General features: G+C 41.4%; 1 protein-coding gene across 3 annotated transcripts in view; it reads left to right on the top strand.

Annotated features, from left to right (window-relative positions):
• XEG113 (xyloglucanase 113) overlaps positions 1-20916 on the top strand; it is a 283665-nt gene that overhangs the window by 60454 nt on the left and 202295 nt on the right. For all 3 annotated transcript variants that reach the window (XM_089460551.1, XM_089460549.1, XM_089460550.1), the window contains one exon: positions 17606-17711. In XM_089460551.1, coding sequence (XP_089316677.1) covers positions 17606-17711 — 106 coding nt within the window. The remainder of the gene's footprint in view (positions 1-17605; positions 17712-20916) is intronic.

The raw sequence follows: 20916 nt of genomic DNA, 5'->3' as shown, positions 1-20916 counted from the left end.
ACTTATCAATGGCTTGCCTTTTACAGTTGTCCATCCATCAGATGCAATGGATACCCCATGCTCATTCCAAAAATTTGTCATTTTACCCAAAGCATGTGCTATTTTTGTTTTTTTTCACGATTAAGTCCCACGGTTCTAGCCCTGTCATACCCAGGGCTCTTGTATCCTTTGGGGGCATCATTAATGGCGGAAACCATTTCATGCTAAATAGGTGAGCGAAGAACATTGAATGGTATCCCACATGTATAGAGAAACCGGTAAATTTTTGAATCCACATCATTCCTACATCCTTTGTCAAGGAAATCTGATATGGTTCTACACCTTAAAGGGATGTTTGTTTCTATGTCTCCATGTCCACTGCCATGGGAGGATGCTGATGGAGTTCTTTGTCTATGTGATTGTGGGCTATCATGTTCAAAGTTACCTTTTGATCTTTTAGATCTGTATTGGCTTCCTCCTCTTCCCTTATGTATTTGGATCTTTGTTGTGCTGGCACACTTACACAGGTTTTGATTGCTACTTATTTATTTCCATCCCATGGCATTTTCCCACAGAGGTGCTTTCTGGCACGGGTGTATGAACTTGTGTAAGTGTTTTTGCAATGGAGGCATGTAAATTTAGTGGTTCCACCCCCTTTCCCTCCTGGGTTTTCAAATCCACCACTACCCACTTCTTCATCCTCTTCATCATGATCAACCTTCCTCCTTCTATTCTCCAACACCATAATAACTAAAAAAGCAGCCAACATCAAGAGAATTGCAAGCCATATAGCCGTGATGTTTGAAGTTTTGATTTTTGAACTTTGGTGGAGTTATGGTTTCTGGCCTGCAATAAAATGGAGGAATGAGAATGGAGAAGAGAGAAGAGAACATTTTCATTTAACAATGAACATATAAAAAACACAAATTCTAGATTAGAGTCTAGATCCTACCTCTTTGGCCTTAAATCCCAAGCTCCAATCTCCCTTGCAAGCTCTTCAAGCTCCTAAGCAATCCTCTCAATCTTTCTCTCAATCTTCCTCCTCAACTCAAGCTCTAATTCCAAAAGCCCTCTCTTGCTCTCTCAATATGCAAATGGTGAATTATTGGAGGGGAGGGGGGCCTTTAATTTCTTTTGGCCCCTCCCCTTCCTCCCTTGCTCACCGCACAGCTCGCCTTTTTCTCCCACGGGGAGCGAAGAAGAGTGGTCAAGGAGTGAACACTTCCCAACCTCTCCCTCGTTCGCTCCCGAAAAACAGGGAGCGCGCTTCGAGAGCGGTTTTGAGCGAGGGTGCGCTCAATGGAATGGGTTCATGTGACTTCTTGGATGCGAAGTCATCCTTAAACTTCACATCCCTGCTCACCATTGTTTTCTTGCGTGTTAGAATATAAATCTGTTAAAATTGGCAACTAGGGCCAAACTCCACATGGGTCATCTTATTTATGACAACCGATATTTTTCTTGGATTCCTCTCTCCGAGAGGTGTAGGATTGATCTAAAGATCATCCGATTCTGACATGTACAAATGAAGTTATGAATTTATTTTGATATGGTCAAATTGTCAATGTCGGCCAGCAAACTTATGTAGGCTCAGAAGTCCAATAGTCACGTCTATTCATCCTCAACGTTGCATATAAATAGACGGTGATTTAGCCTCATTTGGACACACTCATCTTCACACTTCTCTCTTTCTCTCCTCATTGATTGGGTATGGATTTTTGGGCCTTTCTCTCCACACATCCGAAATTTCAGGAGAGCAAAATTTCAAGAGGCTGAAATTTTAGGAGACCAAATTTCTGGACAGTTTGACCAAGTGTTGACCAGCATGTGTTGACCTCCTTTGACTGCGTTTTTGTGAGGGTTATCTCTGTTTGGGCAAGCCGCATTTCTGGGCACAAAATTCGAGGCTAAATGTTGATTGTTGGCTAACGTTGACTGCAGCTAGGGCTGACCGAAAATGGGCTGTTTGACCAGACTTTGACTAGGCTGAATTTCATTGTTTTGAGGGATGTTTTATCTTGCTGTTTGAAGGCTGGAGTTGACTGAAGTTGATTGATTTGTTGAGGGTCAAATCTGCCTTGTTGACCAGCGTTGACTTTTTTGGTTAGGGCTCTTTTGCTGCTGTTATAAATTATTAGATTTGTAAATTGTACTCTCTGCTGAACTATTGAAGACTAAAAGAAGATTTGATCAAGGGTTTCCCCACATTGGGGTTTGTCCCTGGCTTGTGCGACATCTTGTGTCCTCTTGTCTTGGCTTGTCTTCTATTGTTTATGTTTATGCTCTATCTGCATTTTACTATCATGTTGATGTGATAGCTAATCTGAATATTGATATTGAGCTAATAAAAAAATTGAAGTAAAATTGCTCTAAAGCATAGAACATACCATTGTTGCCTAAAATTAACATGGTATTAGAGCTGAGGTGAAGATAAAGCCCAAGCTAGAGTGAAAGAGCAATCACCAAAGATAGTTGGACAAGGACAAAAAGTTCAATGGGTTCCTCATCCTATTTCCTAGCTGAAGACATGCTCCATGATAAATTTGACTATCATGGATATAAGATGTCTCTTGATTTGACCTCGGAAGAAAAAGAAGTGATGGACTATGTGCAGGGTAAAATCCCTGAACCTCCTTCAAATGCACGGCTGCTGCGAAGACCAAGTACAATAGGGCTGAAGTCAAAGCAAAGAATATTATCAGGGATTCCATTGACAAGCATCTGGTGGCCTACATCTTCGAATTGAAGACCTCCAAGGAGATCTACGACAGGTTGGTCGGCATGTTCAAGGTTAGTAATGCTAATCAAATTCTATTTCTCAAGAATAAGTTCAAGGATATTAAGAAGGGCAAGGACGAGGATATTCAATCCTATTTCTTAAGGATTACTGAGATCAAGAATGATCTACTCTCGATTGGAGAAGTCATTCCTGACAGGGAACTTACTCTCACCACCCTTGGAGGACTACCCCCTGAGTGGTATGTATTTGGAATCACTGTCCTCAACAATGATCGAATTCTAGGGTTTGAAGAATTGATGTCGAGATGCATTCAAGAAGAAACAAAAATGGTGGAGCAAGAAATGCCTTCTAATAGAAGCAACCCCACAGCATTCTTCGCTCATGCCAAAAGGAGAAATAATGCAGGGTCTAAAGGTCATTTCCATGGAAAACCTGGATCTAAGGGAGGAAGGAAGGGTAGGTGCTTTGTTTGCAATAAGTTTGGCCACTATGCAAGGGAGTGTCGAAATAGAAGGGACACATCACATGATGATGATCACAATCATTCCAGGGGAAACTTCAACCACAACGATCAAAGGAATGGCAGGTCCAATGGGAAAGGAAAAAAGAATGCGGGACATCAAGGAAATGGTCGCCCTTCCAAGAAATCAAGGAACTCTAGGTATGAAGAATCAAATGTTGTTAACAATAAGCAAAAGTGTACTATTTTATATCGACCCTCTCCACTACCTCTCCTCCAGACACTTTGGGAAATTGGCTGATTGATAGTGGCGCCTCAAGGCACTTCACCATATACAAGGAAGCCCTCTCTAATCTGATAGAAAAGGAGACAAACTTGGAGATCATCCTTGGAGATGATGCCACCTATCCCGTGAAGGGATTAGGGAATGTTACCCTTCAATTGAATCATGGTAACACTATTCATTTGCAAGAAGTACTATATGTACCGGATCTCAAGAAGAACCTGGTGTCCATTTCAGCGATGGAGGACTAAGGATTCAAGGTGGCATTCATCAATGGAAAGGTACGTGTTTGGAAAAGAAATTTTAAAGATGCTTTTGCTCTTGGGTTTAGGGTTGACACTTTGTATCAAGTTGGATGAAGCCCATTGGGAGCCATGTCTTGCAACACATCTCTACAATCTGAACTATGGCACCAGAAGTTTGCCCATCTTCATTATAAGGCCCTACCCGATGTATACATATGGTGACAAGTATGACCAAGTTCAAAGTAGAGCATGAAGGTATATGTTCGGGATCTGCTGAAGGAAAACTTACAAGGGGACCATTCCCCTCAAGTAATAGCAAGACCATAGATATATTGCAATTGATCCACTTCGACATATCTAGTATGATGTTTGTAAACTCTTTGGGAGGATACTTATATTATCTCACCTTTACGGATGATTATTCTCGCAAGACTTGGATCTACTTCTTGAAGAAGAATGATGAAGTGTTCACCTAGTTCCAACACTTCAAAGCCTTGATAGAAAACCAATCCGAGAGGAAAATCAAGATATTGAGGACTGATAAGGAGATCGAGTACGAATCCAATGAATTCCAAGATTATTGCAGAGAAGTTGGCATTAAGAGGGAGACTACAACGCCATACACTGTTAAGCAGAATGGTGTGGCTGAAAGGAAGAATCGCTTTATTGTAGAAGCAGTTCGTGCCATGCTTCATGATCAAGGCCTTTCGAAGTTCCTATGGGCTGAAGTTGCAAATATCGCTGTGTATGTTCAAAACCGCTGCCCTCGTCAAGCATTGGACTCCAAGACTCCCGAAGAAATGTTCACTGGTAAGAGGCCCGATGTCTCTCATTTTAGAATTTTTGAAAGTCCATTATATTTTCATGTGAGAAAAGAGAAAAGAAGCAAATTGGGTGCATCTGGGAAGAAACAAATCTTTGTGGGTTATAGTGAAAATTCTAAGGGATATAGAATTTATGTGGTTGGTCAAAAGGAAGTTGAGATAAGTCGTGATGTCACCTTCGACGAAGATATGGCCCTCAGGAAGATCAACAACCTTCCTATCTAAGGAAGGACAAAGAAGCTGACACCGGAAATCAGGGTGCAAAAGAAGACGAAATGATGCCTGATGTTGATGAACCAATGGATCATATTGATCCTCCTCCTCCAAAAGGAGACCCTCATGGCTTGGGGAGACTCTCGAAGATGTTGAGAGACACATTGCACCAAGGGGAACTTTCCGTAAAAGCAAGAAGCCGAATAGGTATCAAGTATATTTGACCACCATGAGTACTATCATTCAAAATGAGGCTTCATCATTCGAAGAAGCCGTGAAGTAACAAGTATGGAAAGATGCTATTAATGAAGAATATGAGTCAATTATGAAGAATAATGTTTGGGATGTGGTCCTTGGACCCCAGGACAAATCGGTTGTCACCTTTAAGTGGCTCTCCAAAATCAAGCATGGAGCTGATGGAAGTGCAAACCCTCTCATTCAAAAATATAAGTGGGAGTTGGCCTTTGAATTTGAGATGAAGGACCTAGGACTGATGCACTATTTCCTAGGGCTGGAGGTTTGGCAAAAGCCACGGGAAAATTTCCTTTCTCAAGGAAAATATTTTGTGAAGATATTGGAAAGATTTGGGATGGTGGACTGCAAGCCTGTGACTACTCTAATGGAACTTAACTTTAAGTTATGTGGTAGTGCTGTTGGACCTTAATTGGGAAATGCTTCTGAGTATCGTCAACTCATAGGAGCACTGATGTTCTTGGTGAACTCCCGTCCGGACATATGTTTTGCAGTTAACACATTGAGCCAATATATGGTTGAGCCTCATCATATACATTGGATTGGTGCCAAGAATCTTCTGGGATATCTTCGGGGCACAATCACTCGTGGACTGAGATACATTGCCGGAGATGTGAGGTTGCATGGTTATTTTGACGCTGATTGGGCTGGTAGTGTGGTGGATCGCAAGAGCACTTATGGATGCTGTTTTTCTTTGGGTTCTGCTTCGATATCCTGGATGAGCAGGAAGAAAAAATCGATTGCCTTGAGCACCACCAAGGCCGAATACATAGCTGCTAGTATGGCCTCCTGTGAAGTTGTCTGGTTGAGGAAGCTCTTCATTGAGCTGTTTGGACATGTTCTGGATACCACTGTGATCCTCTGCGACAACCAGAGTGGGATTCAATTATTAGAGAATCCCGTGTTTCATGATCGCTCTAAGCATATAAATATCAGGTACCACTTTATTCGGGATAGGTACAACGAGGAGCAATAAGGCTCCATCACATTGGGATTGATGAGCAAGTCGCCGATATTCTAACAAAACCCTTGGGGAAGGTCAAGTTCTTAGCCTTCCGAGAACAACTTGGAGTCATGGAGAGACCCTCTTATGAGGGTCCTATATGAAATGGACATTGAGCTCTGGGAGCTCTGGGGGCCTTGAGGTACTTCTTGGAGCGATGAGCAACCATAGGGTGAGTGGTTCAACGTTCCCCTAGTGGTTTGCTGTGTATAGGGTGAGTGGTTCAGCCTTTCCCTGCAATACCCCTTGGCGACATGTAGGCAGGATGAGTGGTTCATCCTTCTCTTGCTGAGACATCCTACCCATGCAGTGTGGGACTTATGGGAAGTACCTCTCATCTAGCCAATGAGTAGGGAAATGAAGATAGGGACCATAGTACTACCGATGGATGCATCGTGTACTACCGTACTCCCTATGCTAGGATGACCGATATTGATCTGGGATCAATTGGAACTAACTTCGGGTCAGTAAGAGTGGTATGAGACACTCTCTTTTGATTGGAACTGACTTCGGGTCAGTAAGAGTGGTATGACACACTCTCCTTTGATTGGGACTGACTTCGGGTCAGTAGAGAATGGTATGATACATTCTCGATCACTTCTTCTTCTTCATAGTTCAACAAAGTAGAGTAGTGCAAAGTAGTGCATTGATGGCAAAGATAGTACAGATTGACAGATGGAGTTCTCCCTAGTTGAGAGGGAGTGTTAAAATTGGCAACTAGGGCCAAACTCCACATGAGTCATCTTATTTATGACTGTTGATATTTTCTTGGATTCCTCTCTCTGAGAGGTGTAGGATTAATTTAAAGATCATTCGATTCTGACATGTACAAATGAAGTTATGAATTTATTTTGACTATGGTCAAATTGTCAAGGTCGGCCAACAAACTTTCGTAGGCTCAGAAGCCCAACAGTCACGTCTATTCATCCTCAACATTGCATATAAATAGAACGTGACTTAGCCTCATTTGGACACACTCATATTCACACTTCTCTCTTTCTCTCTCTTCTCATTGATTGGGTACGGATTTCTAGGCCTCTCTCTCTCCACATGTCCGAAATTTCAGGAGAGCGAAATTTCAGGAGACCAAATTTCTAGATAGTTTGACCAAGTGTTGACCAAAATGCGTTGACCTCCTTCGACTGCATTTTTGTGAGGGCTATCTTTGTTTGGGTAGGCCGCATTTCTGGGCATAGAAATCAAGGCTAAACGTTCACTGTTGACCAGCGTTGGCTGTAGCTAGGGCTGACCGCAGGTGGGCTGTTTTCACAGACTTTGACTAGGTTGAATTTGACTTTTTTGAGGGCTGTTTTATCTTGCTATTTGAAGGCCGAAGTTGACTGAAGTTGATCGATTTGCTGAGGGCTAAGTTGCAGGAAACGTGGGGGGAGGGGTCGTTTCAGGCAGGAAACGGAAACGAAACTGGGAAACGCGTACGGTACGGCCTGGAAACGCGTTTCCGACCGTACTGCCACGTTTCCCGAAACGGAAACGTGGTAGTACAGCCGGAAACGCGTTTCCAGGCCGTACAAGCCACGTTTCCCAGTTTTAATGTGTTGTTTTTTTTTTGATTTGTTTTTAATTTTTTTTTAGGTTTCCGGTAAATTCTAGAAGCCTATTCTAAAGTTATAAAAGAGCAGTTTGTCTCATTCTCTAATCACACTATTCAGCAAGTCGTTTCTCTTGGATACTGGCAGTTGTTTCAGCTAGGGTGTTTTGAGCAGTGAGCAAAGTAGATTTCAGCAGCAGGAGAAAGAGATTTCAGCAGCAAGAGAAAGAGATTTCAGCAGGAGATTTCAGTAGCAGTAGATTTGGCTCAGCTACAGCCATATTTCTCTTCTCTTTTCTGGCATTTCGGGGTAGTTTCAGCCACAGAAAATTAATTTGGGTAAGCCACATTCATTTTTTTAGTTTCTTCTTACTATTTCTTCAATTTTTCTAGGGTTTAGGCAGCTAAAAATATGAAAAACGTTTTTTATTTATAGATTTGTTTTTTAAATTTATTTTTGTAGCAGATTTGGCTCAGCTATAGGCACAACCATATTTCTCCTCTTTTCTGGCATTTTAGGATAGTTTCAGCCACAGAAAATTAATTTGGGTAAGCCACAATCATTTCTTAGTTTTTTCTTACTATTTCTTCAATTTTTCTAGGGTTTATACAACCAAAAATATGAAAAACGTTTTTATTATTTAACTTTTTTATTTACAGATTTGTTTTTTTAATTTATTTTTGTAGCAATGGCTTCCAGCCAAAGTGCAGCTGCAAGTTCAAGCCCTAGGGCCAACCCAAGGGCTGAATATTATCCTCTTTGGAGGCATGTGACGAAGCTTCAAAGATGTGGAGGTGGTGGCTCATGGGAATGGCGATGCAATCTTTGCAGTAATACGTACAAGGGCTCCTACCTAAGAGTGAAGGCGCATCTATTGCATGGAGGAGGACAGGGGATTTCAGGTTGCACAAAAACATCAGATCCGTTGGCAAGGAGTGCATATCAAAGAGAGCAAGATGAGGCAGATGGTACTAAGAGAAGGCATGATGAGCTTACTCAAGCTCCATCTAACATTGAGCCAAGGATTGTAGTTGAAGCAAGAAAGAGGAGAGCTGGTCACACTCAACAACATGAACAACCAGCACCCAAAAATACCAGAGGCCTAGGGGCATCCCCTTCAGTTCAGGATAGCAGAATTGCTAGATTGGTGAATATGCAAGCAAGAGAAGAAATTGATTCCAGAGTGGCTAGGTGCATTTATGCATGTGGTATCCCATTCAATGTTGTTCGCTCTCCTTACTGGCAAGATATGATAAGGGCAGTTAACAAAGCTCCTCAAGGGTATAAGGGGCCCAACTATGAGAAAGTCAGAACCCAGCTTCTCAAAAATGAGAAGGACCTTGTGGAGGACATTTTAGCTCCAATTCGTTCTTCCTGGAGTAGCTCTGGGGTTACCATAGTCTCAGATGGTTGGACAGATATGAGGCGCAGACCATTGATAAATATCATTGCCACTTCCCCCAAAGGAGCAATGTTTATCAAGGCAGAAGACTGCTCAGGAGAGGTGAAAGATGCACAGTACATTGCTGATGTTATTATAAAAGCTATTGAACAAATAGGGCCTAACAAGGTGGTGCAAGTTATCACGGTAATGCACCGGTTTGCAAAGCTGCAGGTTTAATTATTGAGGGGAGGTATGACCACATCTTTTGGACACCATGCATTGTCCATAATCTGAATCTGATCTTAGAGGAGATCGACAACAAAGTTTCCTGGATAAAGGAACTCACAGGGGAAGCAAGGGAGATTATCAAATTCATCACCAACCACCACTAGTCTCAGGCCATATTTCGAGAGTACTCCAAATTGGAGTTAAAAGTTGCTGAGAGCCTGAGACAAGATATGCCTCAAACTTCGTGATGTTGCGCCGCCTTGTTGAGGTTAAGCATGCATTAGTTTCTATGGTGGTGAGTCAACTTTGGATTGAGTGGAGACAAGCAGATTCAGAGCGGGGATCTATGGTGCGTAGATTGTGCCTTGATGAGGATTGGTGGAGCAAGGTAGATTTCTTGCTAAAGTTCACAACCCCTGCATTTGAGCTTCTCCGGAGTGCTGACACTGACCAACCTTTCTTGGGAGAGGTATATGATGGCATGGATTCCATGGTTGAGAAAACTATGGAAATCATTTCGCATGAGTCTCCACAACTTTTGTTTGTTGATGATCATTTTGCTGGTTTGATCAAGAAAATCATTGGTGATAGGTGGAACAATTTCAATACACCATTGCACACTTTAGCACATGCTTTGAACCCCAAATTTTATGATGAGGAGCTTATTGCTAAAAGCAATGGGAAGAGGAAGGCACCCCATAAGGATAGAGAGGTGGTTACTGGGGTGAAAAAAGCTCTTATGAGAATTTTTCCTTCTCATCTACATAGGGAGGTAAAGGAGGAATTTGCTAGTTTTGCTGCAGGAATAGATGATTATGCAGATATATCAGCTTTGGAGGAGAGAAGCACCATGAATCTAGTTAGGTGGTGGATTTTTCATGGAGCAAATGGTGTACATTTGCAAAACCTTGCCATTCGTATTCTTTCACAAGTGGCAAGCTCTTCATCAGCAGAAAGGAATTGGAGCACTTATGGTTTTATTCATTCTGTGAAGCGCAATAGGTTGGGCTCACAGAAAGCAGAGGATCTTGTTTATGTGCACTCCAACCTTCGCCTTGCATCTTGTAGGGGTCCAGAATACAACAGTGGTCCTTCTAAAGAATGGGATGTGGATGCAGAAAATCTTGATTTGGATCTCTCTCTTGCTGCCCTGAATATTGAGGCCGAATCTGGAAGTGGAATTGGTGCATCATCTTCTTCAGCACTACCATCCACTGTTGAGCATTGTGCTGCTTCTATTTTTGATGAGGATTGTTATGATGAGGATTAGTCTTTTGTGACTTGTCTCTATAGTTGTTGCAGCCTTATAGTCTTTATTGTACTTGCAGCCTCATATACTAATATAAATAAAGGCTGATTTTGGATTTTCCTATATTTTTATTTTCATTATGTGATCATTCATGACTCATGAGTAAATGTGATGTAAATTTAATCTTAATGTTTAAATGTAATAAATTATAATCATATAATGTAAATGTATCATTAATGCTTTATGATTGCACATATTTTTTTCCACTGGAAAAATCCGTAATATTTCATTAAATATGAAAGATTACATATGTAGATGCTTTTAAGCATATGCCTTGATTCACTGTTTGTCTGTACATTTTCTCAAAAATAGCATATCTAAACTGTTTGTTTTTCTGTTAACAGTTCTCTGTATGCTGTGCAAAATTTTGATGCCATTTTTGCATCCTTCAGTCTATACAAAAAGATTATACATAGTATACTGTCATTGATAATAACTGCTGTCAAAAAACTGCGAGTTTTATTTATGTCGCATGAAGACCCGCTGTAGGATAAGTCGGGTCTATATATGGGCGGTGATAAAATTTCCGCTCCTGCTGTTCCAAAAACTCTGTGATTTCCCATAATCCATTCTCCATCAACGCGGCCTCCTTGGAAAGTTTATCAGCATCCTGGTTATGTTCCCTGTAGATATGAGATACATGGATTTGGTTAAATGCTTCTTTGAACTGAAACACTTCATCAAGTATATCTTTCCATTTTATAATCGGTATATCTTTCCGTTTTATAATCGGTATCAAGGCGGTTCATCGCTCATCGGTTCGGGTTCATCAGTTCTGCGGCTCATCGGTTCATCACTCATCGAAATTCTTCTGCGGCTCATCGAACCGTCTCCAAACTGTTCTTGTTCTTTAACCCTGCCATATTCTTCCGTCATTCCTTGCAGCTGCGAATAGATCTCGGCTTTCTGCGGCTTCCGGTGGTATAGATCTCAGCTTGGATCTCGGCCTGAGCTGCGGCCTGAGCTGCGAATAGATCTCGGCTTTCTATAGATCTCCCTGAGCTGCGGCTTGAGCTGCGAATAAATCTCGGCTTTCTGCGGCTTCCGGTGGTATAGATCTCAGCTTTGATCTGCGTATAGATCTGCGTATAGATCTGCGGCTTCCGGTGGTATAGATCTCGGCTTTCTGCAATATATAGATCTCAGCTTTTGATCTATAGATCTGCGTATAGATCTGCGGCTTCCGGTGGTATAGATCTCGGCTTTCTGCAATATATAGATCTCGGCTCGATCTGGTGCAGATCTGGTAAAATATGGCTCCGAGCTTCGCAAAAATAACTGGTGGCTCATCCGCCTCTGGAGGGCAATCTCCTGCCCATATCGTGAGTGAAGCCCCAGCTCCCACTATCCAAGTGGTCCAGGACTCACTCGATGAAGCTTTGAAGTTCTCCGAAAGTGCCCTAATTTGCCGGTTCAATGGTTTTTGGCCTCGGCTGATAGCACTCCACAATTGGATCTCGGAGGTATGGAAGCCTATCATTTCTGATGAAATTAATATCTACCCCTGTGCTAGAGGTTTCTTTATAGTAGATTTTGAAAATCCTGAAAGCAGACAATGTATTTTAGATTCCGGCCCTTGGTTTTGGGAAAAATCAGGCCTATTCATGAAGCCATGGAACCCATCATTCGATCCCTCTACAGCAGTGATAACCTCAGCACCAGTTTGGGTGAGATTGCCAAGCCTACCCTTGCATCTCTGGAATCTCTCATCGCTAAAAGCCATCGGAAATGCAATTGGAAAATTTTACTGCAGGTGCCCAGAAACAGAGGAATATGCCAAAACCACCTATGCACGCATCTGTGTGGAAATGGATTTCAGCGCCGGATTCCCAGCTGAAATAAACCTAACAAGTAAAGACTATGTGTGGAACCAGAAGCTTGATTATGAAAGTGTCCTCTTCAGATGTCGATCGTGCTTTGAGACGGGGCATCTAGCCAAAAATTGCCCAAAAGCCTCTGAGAAAAATTTTGCTAGAAAAAACCACCACAGATCTACATGGTGGGAAGGAGCACAAAAAGAACACTACACTGTCATCAAAGAAGACTATTCTAGAGAAAACTCTGAGTCACAAGAAATCAAGGAAGAAGGAAACAACTCGCAAAGCAAGCAAGGAGAAAGCCCGCCCCAACAAATCAACAGTTATGAAGATTTGAATACCGTAGAAAATAAATCTCCATTTAACAGCAAAGCAGATCTCCTAAACCAAACTTCTCCGACTATAGATCGCGAAGCTAAGACACCAATGTCCCAAGAACCAGAAGAGATGAAGGAGATGCAAGACAAAGGAAGTTGGAAGACCATAGAGAAAAGAAAGAAAGCTACAACACCAATCTCGCCAAGAAAGACGAGGAGCCAGACAAGTAAAAATTAAGAAAATTGTAGGTCCGATAGACCAATTTGGTCTCAGTGGACGTTAACCACCACCATCATCATCAGATATTCTATTGATCCAATTTGTGACAATCTGAGAATCTCCAAATATGTTGATGCTGGTGCAATGGTGACTTAATGCAAAGTGCAGCAGATGACGAAGGGATATGAGCTCAGCATAATTATTTGTTCCGGCACCCAGGCCCGCTTTGATGTGGTAATAATGGTTCGCGGATTTGTGAAGGATGATGCCCCCCCCGCAGCTTTGTGCATTTGCTGCACCATCAAAAAATGCCCAAGGGGTATCTTGATCGATATTTGGAGGAGGGTTATGTCTGCGCTGTTTTGGGGGTGGCGGATCTGGAAGTTCATTGTATGCAGTGATAATGCCAGCTTCTATGAGTGGCCAGTGTGCCTCCCGATCTTCGAAGATCATTTTGTTCCTGGTCCTCCAGATGGACCAGTTAACAATGATGGGTAAGTTCACGGCCTTCGTGGCCTTGTTTATGTTGCCCCATTCTACCCAGGTGTTGATAAGATCTGTTCCATTCCATTCCCCTGAGTATTGTACGAATGGTTTAATGTTTTTCCAAACTTGCTGTACTGTGTTGCAGCGCATGAAAAGGTGTTCTGTGGATTCGATATCGGATTTACACAGCACACATCTCGTTGGCCCATATATAGCCCGGCGCATGAGGTTTTCTCCTGAGGGTATTCTATTCCGGAGGACGCACCATGTAAATAGTTTTGATCTGGGTGACGCTGATAACTTCCAGATTTGTTGCCACCATCTATCTAATACCTCCGGTTTCCTCTGTATGATGATTTGTTTGTAGCCCTCTTTTGGAGTATATATCCCACTTTCTGCCAGTTGCCAGATGAGTTCGTCTGGTCCCTCCACAATTCTGATATGAGATTCAGTGAGCGCAGCACAGTATTCTTGCCAGATTATGTGCCATCTTTGCGGGAGGTCTAGATGGATGGCAGTCTTCCATGCCTGGTGGAATAAATCGGATCCCTCTTGGTCTGCTATCTGAGCAATCACCCTGATACCTTGAGAAGTGAGAAATTCAACCAGGTCTTGTGGGAGCCGATGTCTCCCCCCGCAACCACTCCAGGGATCTATTCCTATACGGGCACTGCTTCCATTCCTTATACGCCAAACAATATTGTTCCTGATGAGAGGAAGAGAGTGCAGAACGGCTTTCCAAATAGAGGAGATGCCAGATTTGTTCCAGTTGGGTAGCCTAGCCCATTCAATAGAGTTGAGGGGCCAGATGTACTTATGGAAAGTGATGTCAGTCCATAGGCTATGTGTAGTCAGCAGAGCCCAGCTCATTTTGGCTGCCAGAGCACTAGCAAATGATGCTAGATCCTTCAAGCCCCAGCCACCCCATTTCTTTGGCAGAGCTATCTTGCTCCAGCCAATCCATGCGAAAGTGCGTTTCTCTTCATTTCCTGCCCACAGATATCTGTTGCAGAGTCTCTGGATCTTTGCAAGGATATTCCGGGGGATCCAAGCGAGTGCCATCCAAAAAACCGGAGTTGCTTCTAAGACTGATTTGATCAGTGTTAGTCTTCCTGCTCTGGAGAGATATCTGAAGCACCAGCATGATATTCTCTTTTCCACTTTGGAGACCAACCAAACCCAATCTGCTATTTTTTGGTTATTTATGATTGCACATATATATAATAATAATTTTTAAATATTTTTAATATATATATATATATATATATATATATATATATATATATATATATATTATATTTGCGTTTCCCCGTTTCCAAAATTTTGGGAGGTCGCGTTTCGTTTCGCTTCCCGTTTCGGAAACTCGTTTCCGTTTCGCTGTTTCGTGCAACTTAGGTTGAGGGTCAAATCTGCCCTATTGACTAGCGTTGACTTTTCTAGTTAGGGATCTTTTACTGCTATTATAAATTATTAGATTTGTAAACTGTACTATCTTTCTCTGCTGAACTATTGAAGACTAAAAGAAGATTTGATCAAGGGTTTCCCCACATTGGGGTTTGTCCCTGACTAGTGCCACATCTTGTGTCCTCTTGTCTTGGCTTGTCTTCCATTGTTTATGTTTATGTTCTATTTGCATTTTACTATCATGTTGATGTGATTGCTAATCTGAATATTGATACTGGGCTAATAAAAAATTGAAGTAAAATTGCTCTAAAGCATAGAACATACCATTGTTGCCTAAAATTAACAAAATCCCATAAGCCTTGGAGGTTTCACTATAGCTTACAAACAAACCCTTCATATTGGAGGGCTTCAACTTGGTCCTCTTCCCTATAGGTACATGAATGTATACTGGACAATGAAAGATGTGAAAATGACTCACCTCTAGCTTCATACCAATGAATGCCTCCTTTGGTGTTTTGCCCCCCAAGATCCTGGGAGGACTCTTGTTTTGGATGTAGACTTGTGTGTTGCATTGCTCTGCCAAAGAAATATGTGAAAATACTGATCATGGATCATGGCCTTAGCAGCCCCTATGATGGACCGATTCTTCCTCTCAACAACTCCATTCTGTTGTGGGTTGTATGACACTGTCAACTTCCTCTTAATTCTTGCCTTCCTGCAAAAATCCTTTAAGTCATTAGAGGTATACTCACTCCCATTGTGTGACTTTAGCACCTTGATCTTCTTCTCTGTCTGATTCTCCACAAGAGCTTTAAACTCTTGAAATCCGCTGAATACTTCATCCTTTGTCTTTGGGAAACAGATCCATGTCTTACGAGAGTAATCGATCACCAATAAACAAAAGATAATACATGCTTCCTTGTAGTGCTTCTTCATATGACCCACCTTGCCACAATAATGACATTTGATGGTCTTCTAATCCTTTTTGACATCTTCACTGCTGTTTTTGTTCTTTCTTCTTGGCCCATTTTTTTTGCCCTTTAATTTGCCAACAAAAGTTTTCTCGGAGCCCTTTCTCTCATTGCTACCATTGAACTTTTTATTCCATCTGTCTTGCTGTAAAAGCTTATTGCAAAGCTCATCAGATTTCATGTCAACATTCGTAGAAGTGACGTTCAGGGTCTCAATAAAGTACTCGTAAACAAATGGTAAATTTTTAGTGTGATCACCACCATGTCTTCCTCCATCTTCCAACCAATGGCCATCAACTGCTCTCGGATATCTTTGATCGTGATCAAATGCTCTTGGAGGGATGCACATTGCATACTCATCCATCATTACCAAAAATAGCATGTTCTTCAAGAAGAAGGCTCTGCCCTTGTTCGATGTTTCATGCAAAATTTTCTAATGTTTCCAAATATTTGAGAAAGTTGCACAAAATGTGGAAACGTCTAGAAGTTTTGAAATGGCGTACGGTCAGAAACGTGACCCCCCAAAAATGGAAATGTTAGGTGAAACGTCACACACACACACATATGTATATATAATTTTTTGACAAATAAGTTAATAACACATTATCTTGCAAAAAAAAAGAATGAACATAAATGACATTTTAGAAGGAAAACTAAGTCTATATTAATTCTCATAGATGATTGCATGATGCAAAATCCAAAATTATCACTTATGGATGAACCTATACATCCAAGATTCCCAAATCAACCTTTATACATGAGGCTATACATCCAAAATCAGTCTTTATACATGGCTATATGTGCCGAAAATGAAATAAAACATGAGCTAAAGACAAGTACAATTACATATCCTACAAATTCTTGTCCTTATCCTCATCAACAAAAATAGAACAAAGTTCTTGTCAGCTGAACTAGAGTGTAGTTTGATTAGAGATAGATTAGTTTGTGAAGTGATAAGAGATAAAATTTAGCAGTATATTATTTTTTTTTGGCCATAGAAGGGCCCCACACCCTTCTTTGACGCTTCAGTGAGCTTGCACAAGCAAAAACAGTCCCGGAAATGGGGCAGATTTGTGTCGAAACACTGCCAAAACATTTCGGTGGCATTTCCAAATCAGGAAATGCCACAGGCGTTTCAGTGGCATTTCAGCATTTTCGGGCTTTTTCTGTACAGATACGCTAGGTTGCGGGCTTTTTCCTGCATTTCGGCATTTCCAGGCATTTCTAGTACGGGTACACCAGGTTGGAGGCCATTTTCTGCAACATAGTTTTCAACCTTTATGACCATTATTTTCATAATCTTTTAGTTGATTACCTAGGTTTCTGTAATTGGGAATGGGATAATAATAACTCTTAAGGCCCACATCTAGGGCACTTTGCTGTAAAGTTGATATTTCTTATTTACTTCCCTAGGTAGGTGTTTGAATCCAACAGGTTAGAAACTTAGAAGTGTGCCCTTTTTATTGTAAAAATAGTTGTATGCTCCTTTTTATGATCAATAGAAAGCTATAGAAAAAGTGGTTTTTCCCTTGGTTGAATGCCTATTCTTTTGAAGTTCAAAGTGGTTTTTCCCTTGGTTGAATGCCTATTCTTTTGAAGTTCAAAGGCTCAAGCAGGCACGCTATTTTTAAAATCTTGAATGTCAGTTATCACTTGTCGCTGTTTTAAATTTTCTATTGTAAGTTAGTCAACATTTTGCAGGTATTTGTTCAAAATTTGAAATTGGCCAAGCTTTATTTGTAACAAAATAAGCTTATGCTTAATTTTTGTAGGAATATAATGCTGTGAGAGAAAGAGAGATAGCTGTCATGAAATTGAAATTTAGAATATAGTCCTTTCCTTATTAATTAATTTGGTTTGAGCCTGAATGATGCTATGTTTTTCCAGTAGTCATTACATTTTATATTTTTAATGGAGCAGGATCCTCTTCCGTACTTTTCTCGCTTCCCTGCAGCAGATATCTTAACATCAAGTGATCAATTATTGCCTACAGTGCCAGATGACAGGCTGGAAGCTTGGGAAAAAGGTGGAACAGTATTGTTATTAGAACAGTCATTTTGCTTATATTCTAATGGCGTGTTTTTACCAAAGTAATTATATAATTGTTGACATATATTACTAGTTTTAACATATTTAGTTTTGGAAGCAATTGACTGAAGTGGAATGTATCTGGGTATTGATTTTTAATTTTACTGTTTCTGCACAAGTAGATTTCTCAAGCTTATATTTAGTTTCTGTTTTCAAACTAGCAACAATAAAAGACATATGACAGAAACCAACATTAGCAGCAGACAGCCAGAAAAATGAAATTCTTTTGCATAGAAATGACGTGCAAAACAGGAAAAATTTTAAGGATAGAAATTTATCCAAAAATTGATGTTAATTTTACATAACAATGGTATGTTCTATGCTTTATAGCAATTTACTTCAATTTTTCTTATTAGCCCAATATCAATTTCCAGATTAGCAATCAAATAAACATTGATAGTAAATGCAGATAGAACATAAACAATAAGCAGAAGACAAGCCAAGGCAAAAGGACACAATATTTGGTGGATGCTAGGGAAAAATCCCAATGTGGGGAAAACCCTTTGATCAAATCTTCTTATTATTCTTCAAAAGTTTAGCAGAGAAAGAGAGTACATCATACAAAATTTACTTGCATGATCACTGTCAAAAGTTAAAACAGTCCAGTCAAACTGCAGTGAACAGGATGCCTTAACCAGAAAGTCAATGCTGGTCAAGCCAGCAGAAAATCTCCTCCAAATGACCTCGGTCAAACCCAGTCAACTTGGCCTCCAAAGACAATCAGAAACAGCCCAAATCAGTCTTTAAATATTCTGTCAAACTCGGTCAACGCAGATCAACGCTGCGGTCAATGCAGGTCAAACTGCTCCAAATTTCTCGGTTTTCATGCCAAGAGATGCGGTCTCAAGAGATCGGATTTTCTGCCTGAAAATCGCAGTCAAATAAGGAGATTTGACCCTCAGTCAACACTGCTACAGATAGCACAAAACAGTCCTGCAATTTCAGCCTGAAAATTTCGGTCAACCCAAGTCAACAAAGAGAAGAAGGAGAGCTGCTCCTTTTCTGTACAAACCGATGAGGAGAGGAGAGAGAAATATGAGTTGTGTGATGGTGTCCAAATGAGGAAAAGGTCTCTCCTATTTATACACAACGTTGAGGTGAAGAAACATATCTGTTGGGCTTCATGAGCGTACATTAGACTAGAGCCAACCTTGACAATTTGTCCATAGAAGAAATAAATTCATAGTTCCATTTCTGCTTGTCAGAATGAGATGATCTTTAGATCAATCCTCCACCTCTCGGAACGAGGAATCCAATAAAAATATTATCTCCATCATGAGTTGTCCAAGGTGAAGTTTGGCCTTAGTTGCCGATTTTAACACTCCCTCTCAACTAGGGAGAAATCCACCTGCCAAACCATCTGTCAATTTGTACCATTTCTGTCATCCTTGCTCTGCTCTGCTGAACCATGAAGAAATAATGAAGAAGAAATGATTGAGAGTGAGTCACAAGACCTTGCCACTCTCCACTGACCCGAAGTCAGTCTCAATTGATCTCAGATCAATATCAAACATCCTAGCATAGGGAGTATGGCAGTGCACGATGCATCCATCGGTAGTGTTATTGTCCCTATCCTCATTTCCCAACTCATTGGCCAGATGAGAGGTACTTCCCATGAGTCCCATACTGCATGGGTAGGATGTATCGGTAGGAGAAGGTGAACCACTCATCCTGCTCATATGCCATAGGAGAAGGTGAACCACTCATCCTATGCATATATCAACCATCATGGGGTATCACAGGGGAAGGTGAACCACTCACCCTGTACACAACGCACCACTAGGGGAAGGTGAACCACTCACCCTATGGTCGCTCATAGCTCTAAGAAGTACCCCAAGCCCCTCGGCGCTCCTAGAGCTCCCAGAGCTCAATATCCCACTCAAACGGGACCCTCATAAGAGGGTCTTTCCACGACTCCATGTCGTTCATGGAAGGTCAAGAACTTGCCCTTCCCCAGGGGCTTTGTAAGAATATCTACGACTTGTTACTTTGTGATGGAGCCTTATTGCTCTCCGTTGTACCATATCCCGGATAAAGTGGTTCCTGATATCAATATGCTTGGAGCGGTCATGAAACACAGGATTCTCAGAAAGATGAATCCCTCTTTGGTTGTCGCAGTTGATCACGGTGGTATCTAGCACATGTCCAAACAGCTCACTAAAGAGCTTCCTCAACCAAACAACTTCACAGGAGGCCATACTAGCAGCAACATATTCGGCCTTGGCGGTGCTCAAAGCAACTAATTTCTACTTCCTGCTCATCCAGGATATCGAGGCAGAACCTAGGGAGAAGAAACATCCCTATGTGCTCTTACAATCCACCACATTGCCAGCCCCGTCAACATTAGAATAACCATGGAGCCTCAAATTACCGACAGTGTATCTCAATCCATAAGTGATTGTGCCCTGGAGATATTTGAAGAGATTCTTGGCAGCGATTCAATGTATGTGATGAGGCTCGACCATGAATTGACTCAATGTATTCACTGCAAAGCATATGTCCGAACGGGAGTTCACTAAGAACATCAGGGTTGCCACGAGTTGACGATACTTAGAAGGATTTCCCAAATCAGGCCTCGCAACACTTATGCATAACTTCTTGAAGTTGAGTTCCATCGGAGTAGTCACGGACTTACAATCCACCATCCCATATCTTTCAAGTAGCTTCACAATGTATTTTCCTTGAGAAAGGAAAATCTCACCTAGCTTTTGCCAGACCTCCAAGCCTAGGAAGTAGTGCATCAATCCTAGGTCCTTCATCTCGAATTCGGAAGCCAACTCCCTCTTGCATTGATAAATGAGAGGGTCTACACCTGTCAGAAAGAGATCGTCCACATAAAGTACCAAGATGAGAGGTCTATCATTTTCAATTTTGAAGTAAAGGTTCGGATCAACTTCACTTCTTGTAAATGCCAACTTCATTAGATAGCTATCTTAGATAGCTATCGATCCTCTCATACCAAGCCCAGGGAGCTTGCTTCAACCCATAGAGGGCTTTCTTCAACCTGCATACATGTGTCTTTCGATCTTGAACTTGGAACCTATTGGGTTGTTCTACATAGACTTCCTCCTTAAGTGAGCCATTGCAAGAAGGCGGCCTTGACATCCATTTGATGTAAATTTCATCCTTGAGAGGCAACAAGG

The sequence above is a fragment of the Pinus tabuliformis genome, chromosome 7 (assembly GCF_031772625.1).
Source record: "Pinus tabuliformis cultivar Carrire ecotype Pingquan chromosome 7, CPIR1, whole genome shotgun sequence".
Taxonomy (NCBI): Eukaryota; Viridiplantae; Streptophyta; class Pinopsida; order Pinales; family Pinaceae; genus Pinus; species Pinus tabuliformis.
This window is presented reverse-complemented; position numbering and strand designations above follow the sequence as displayed.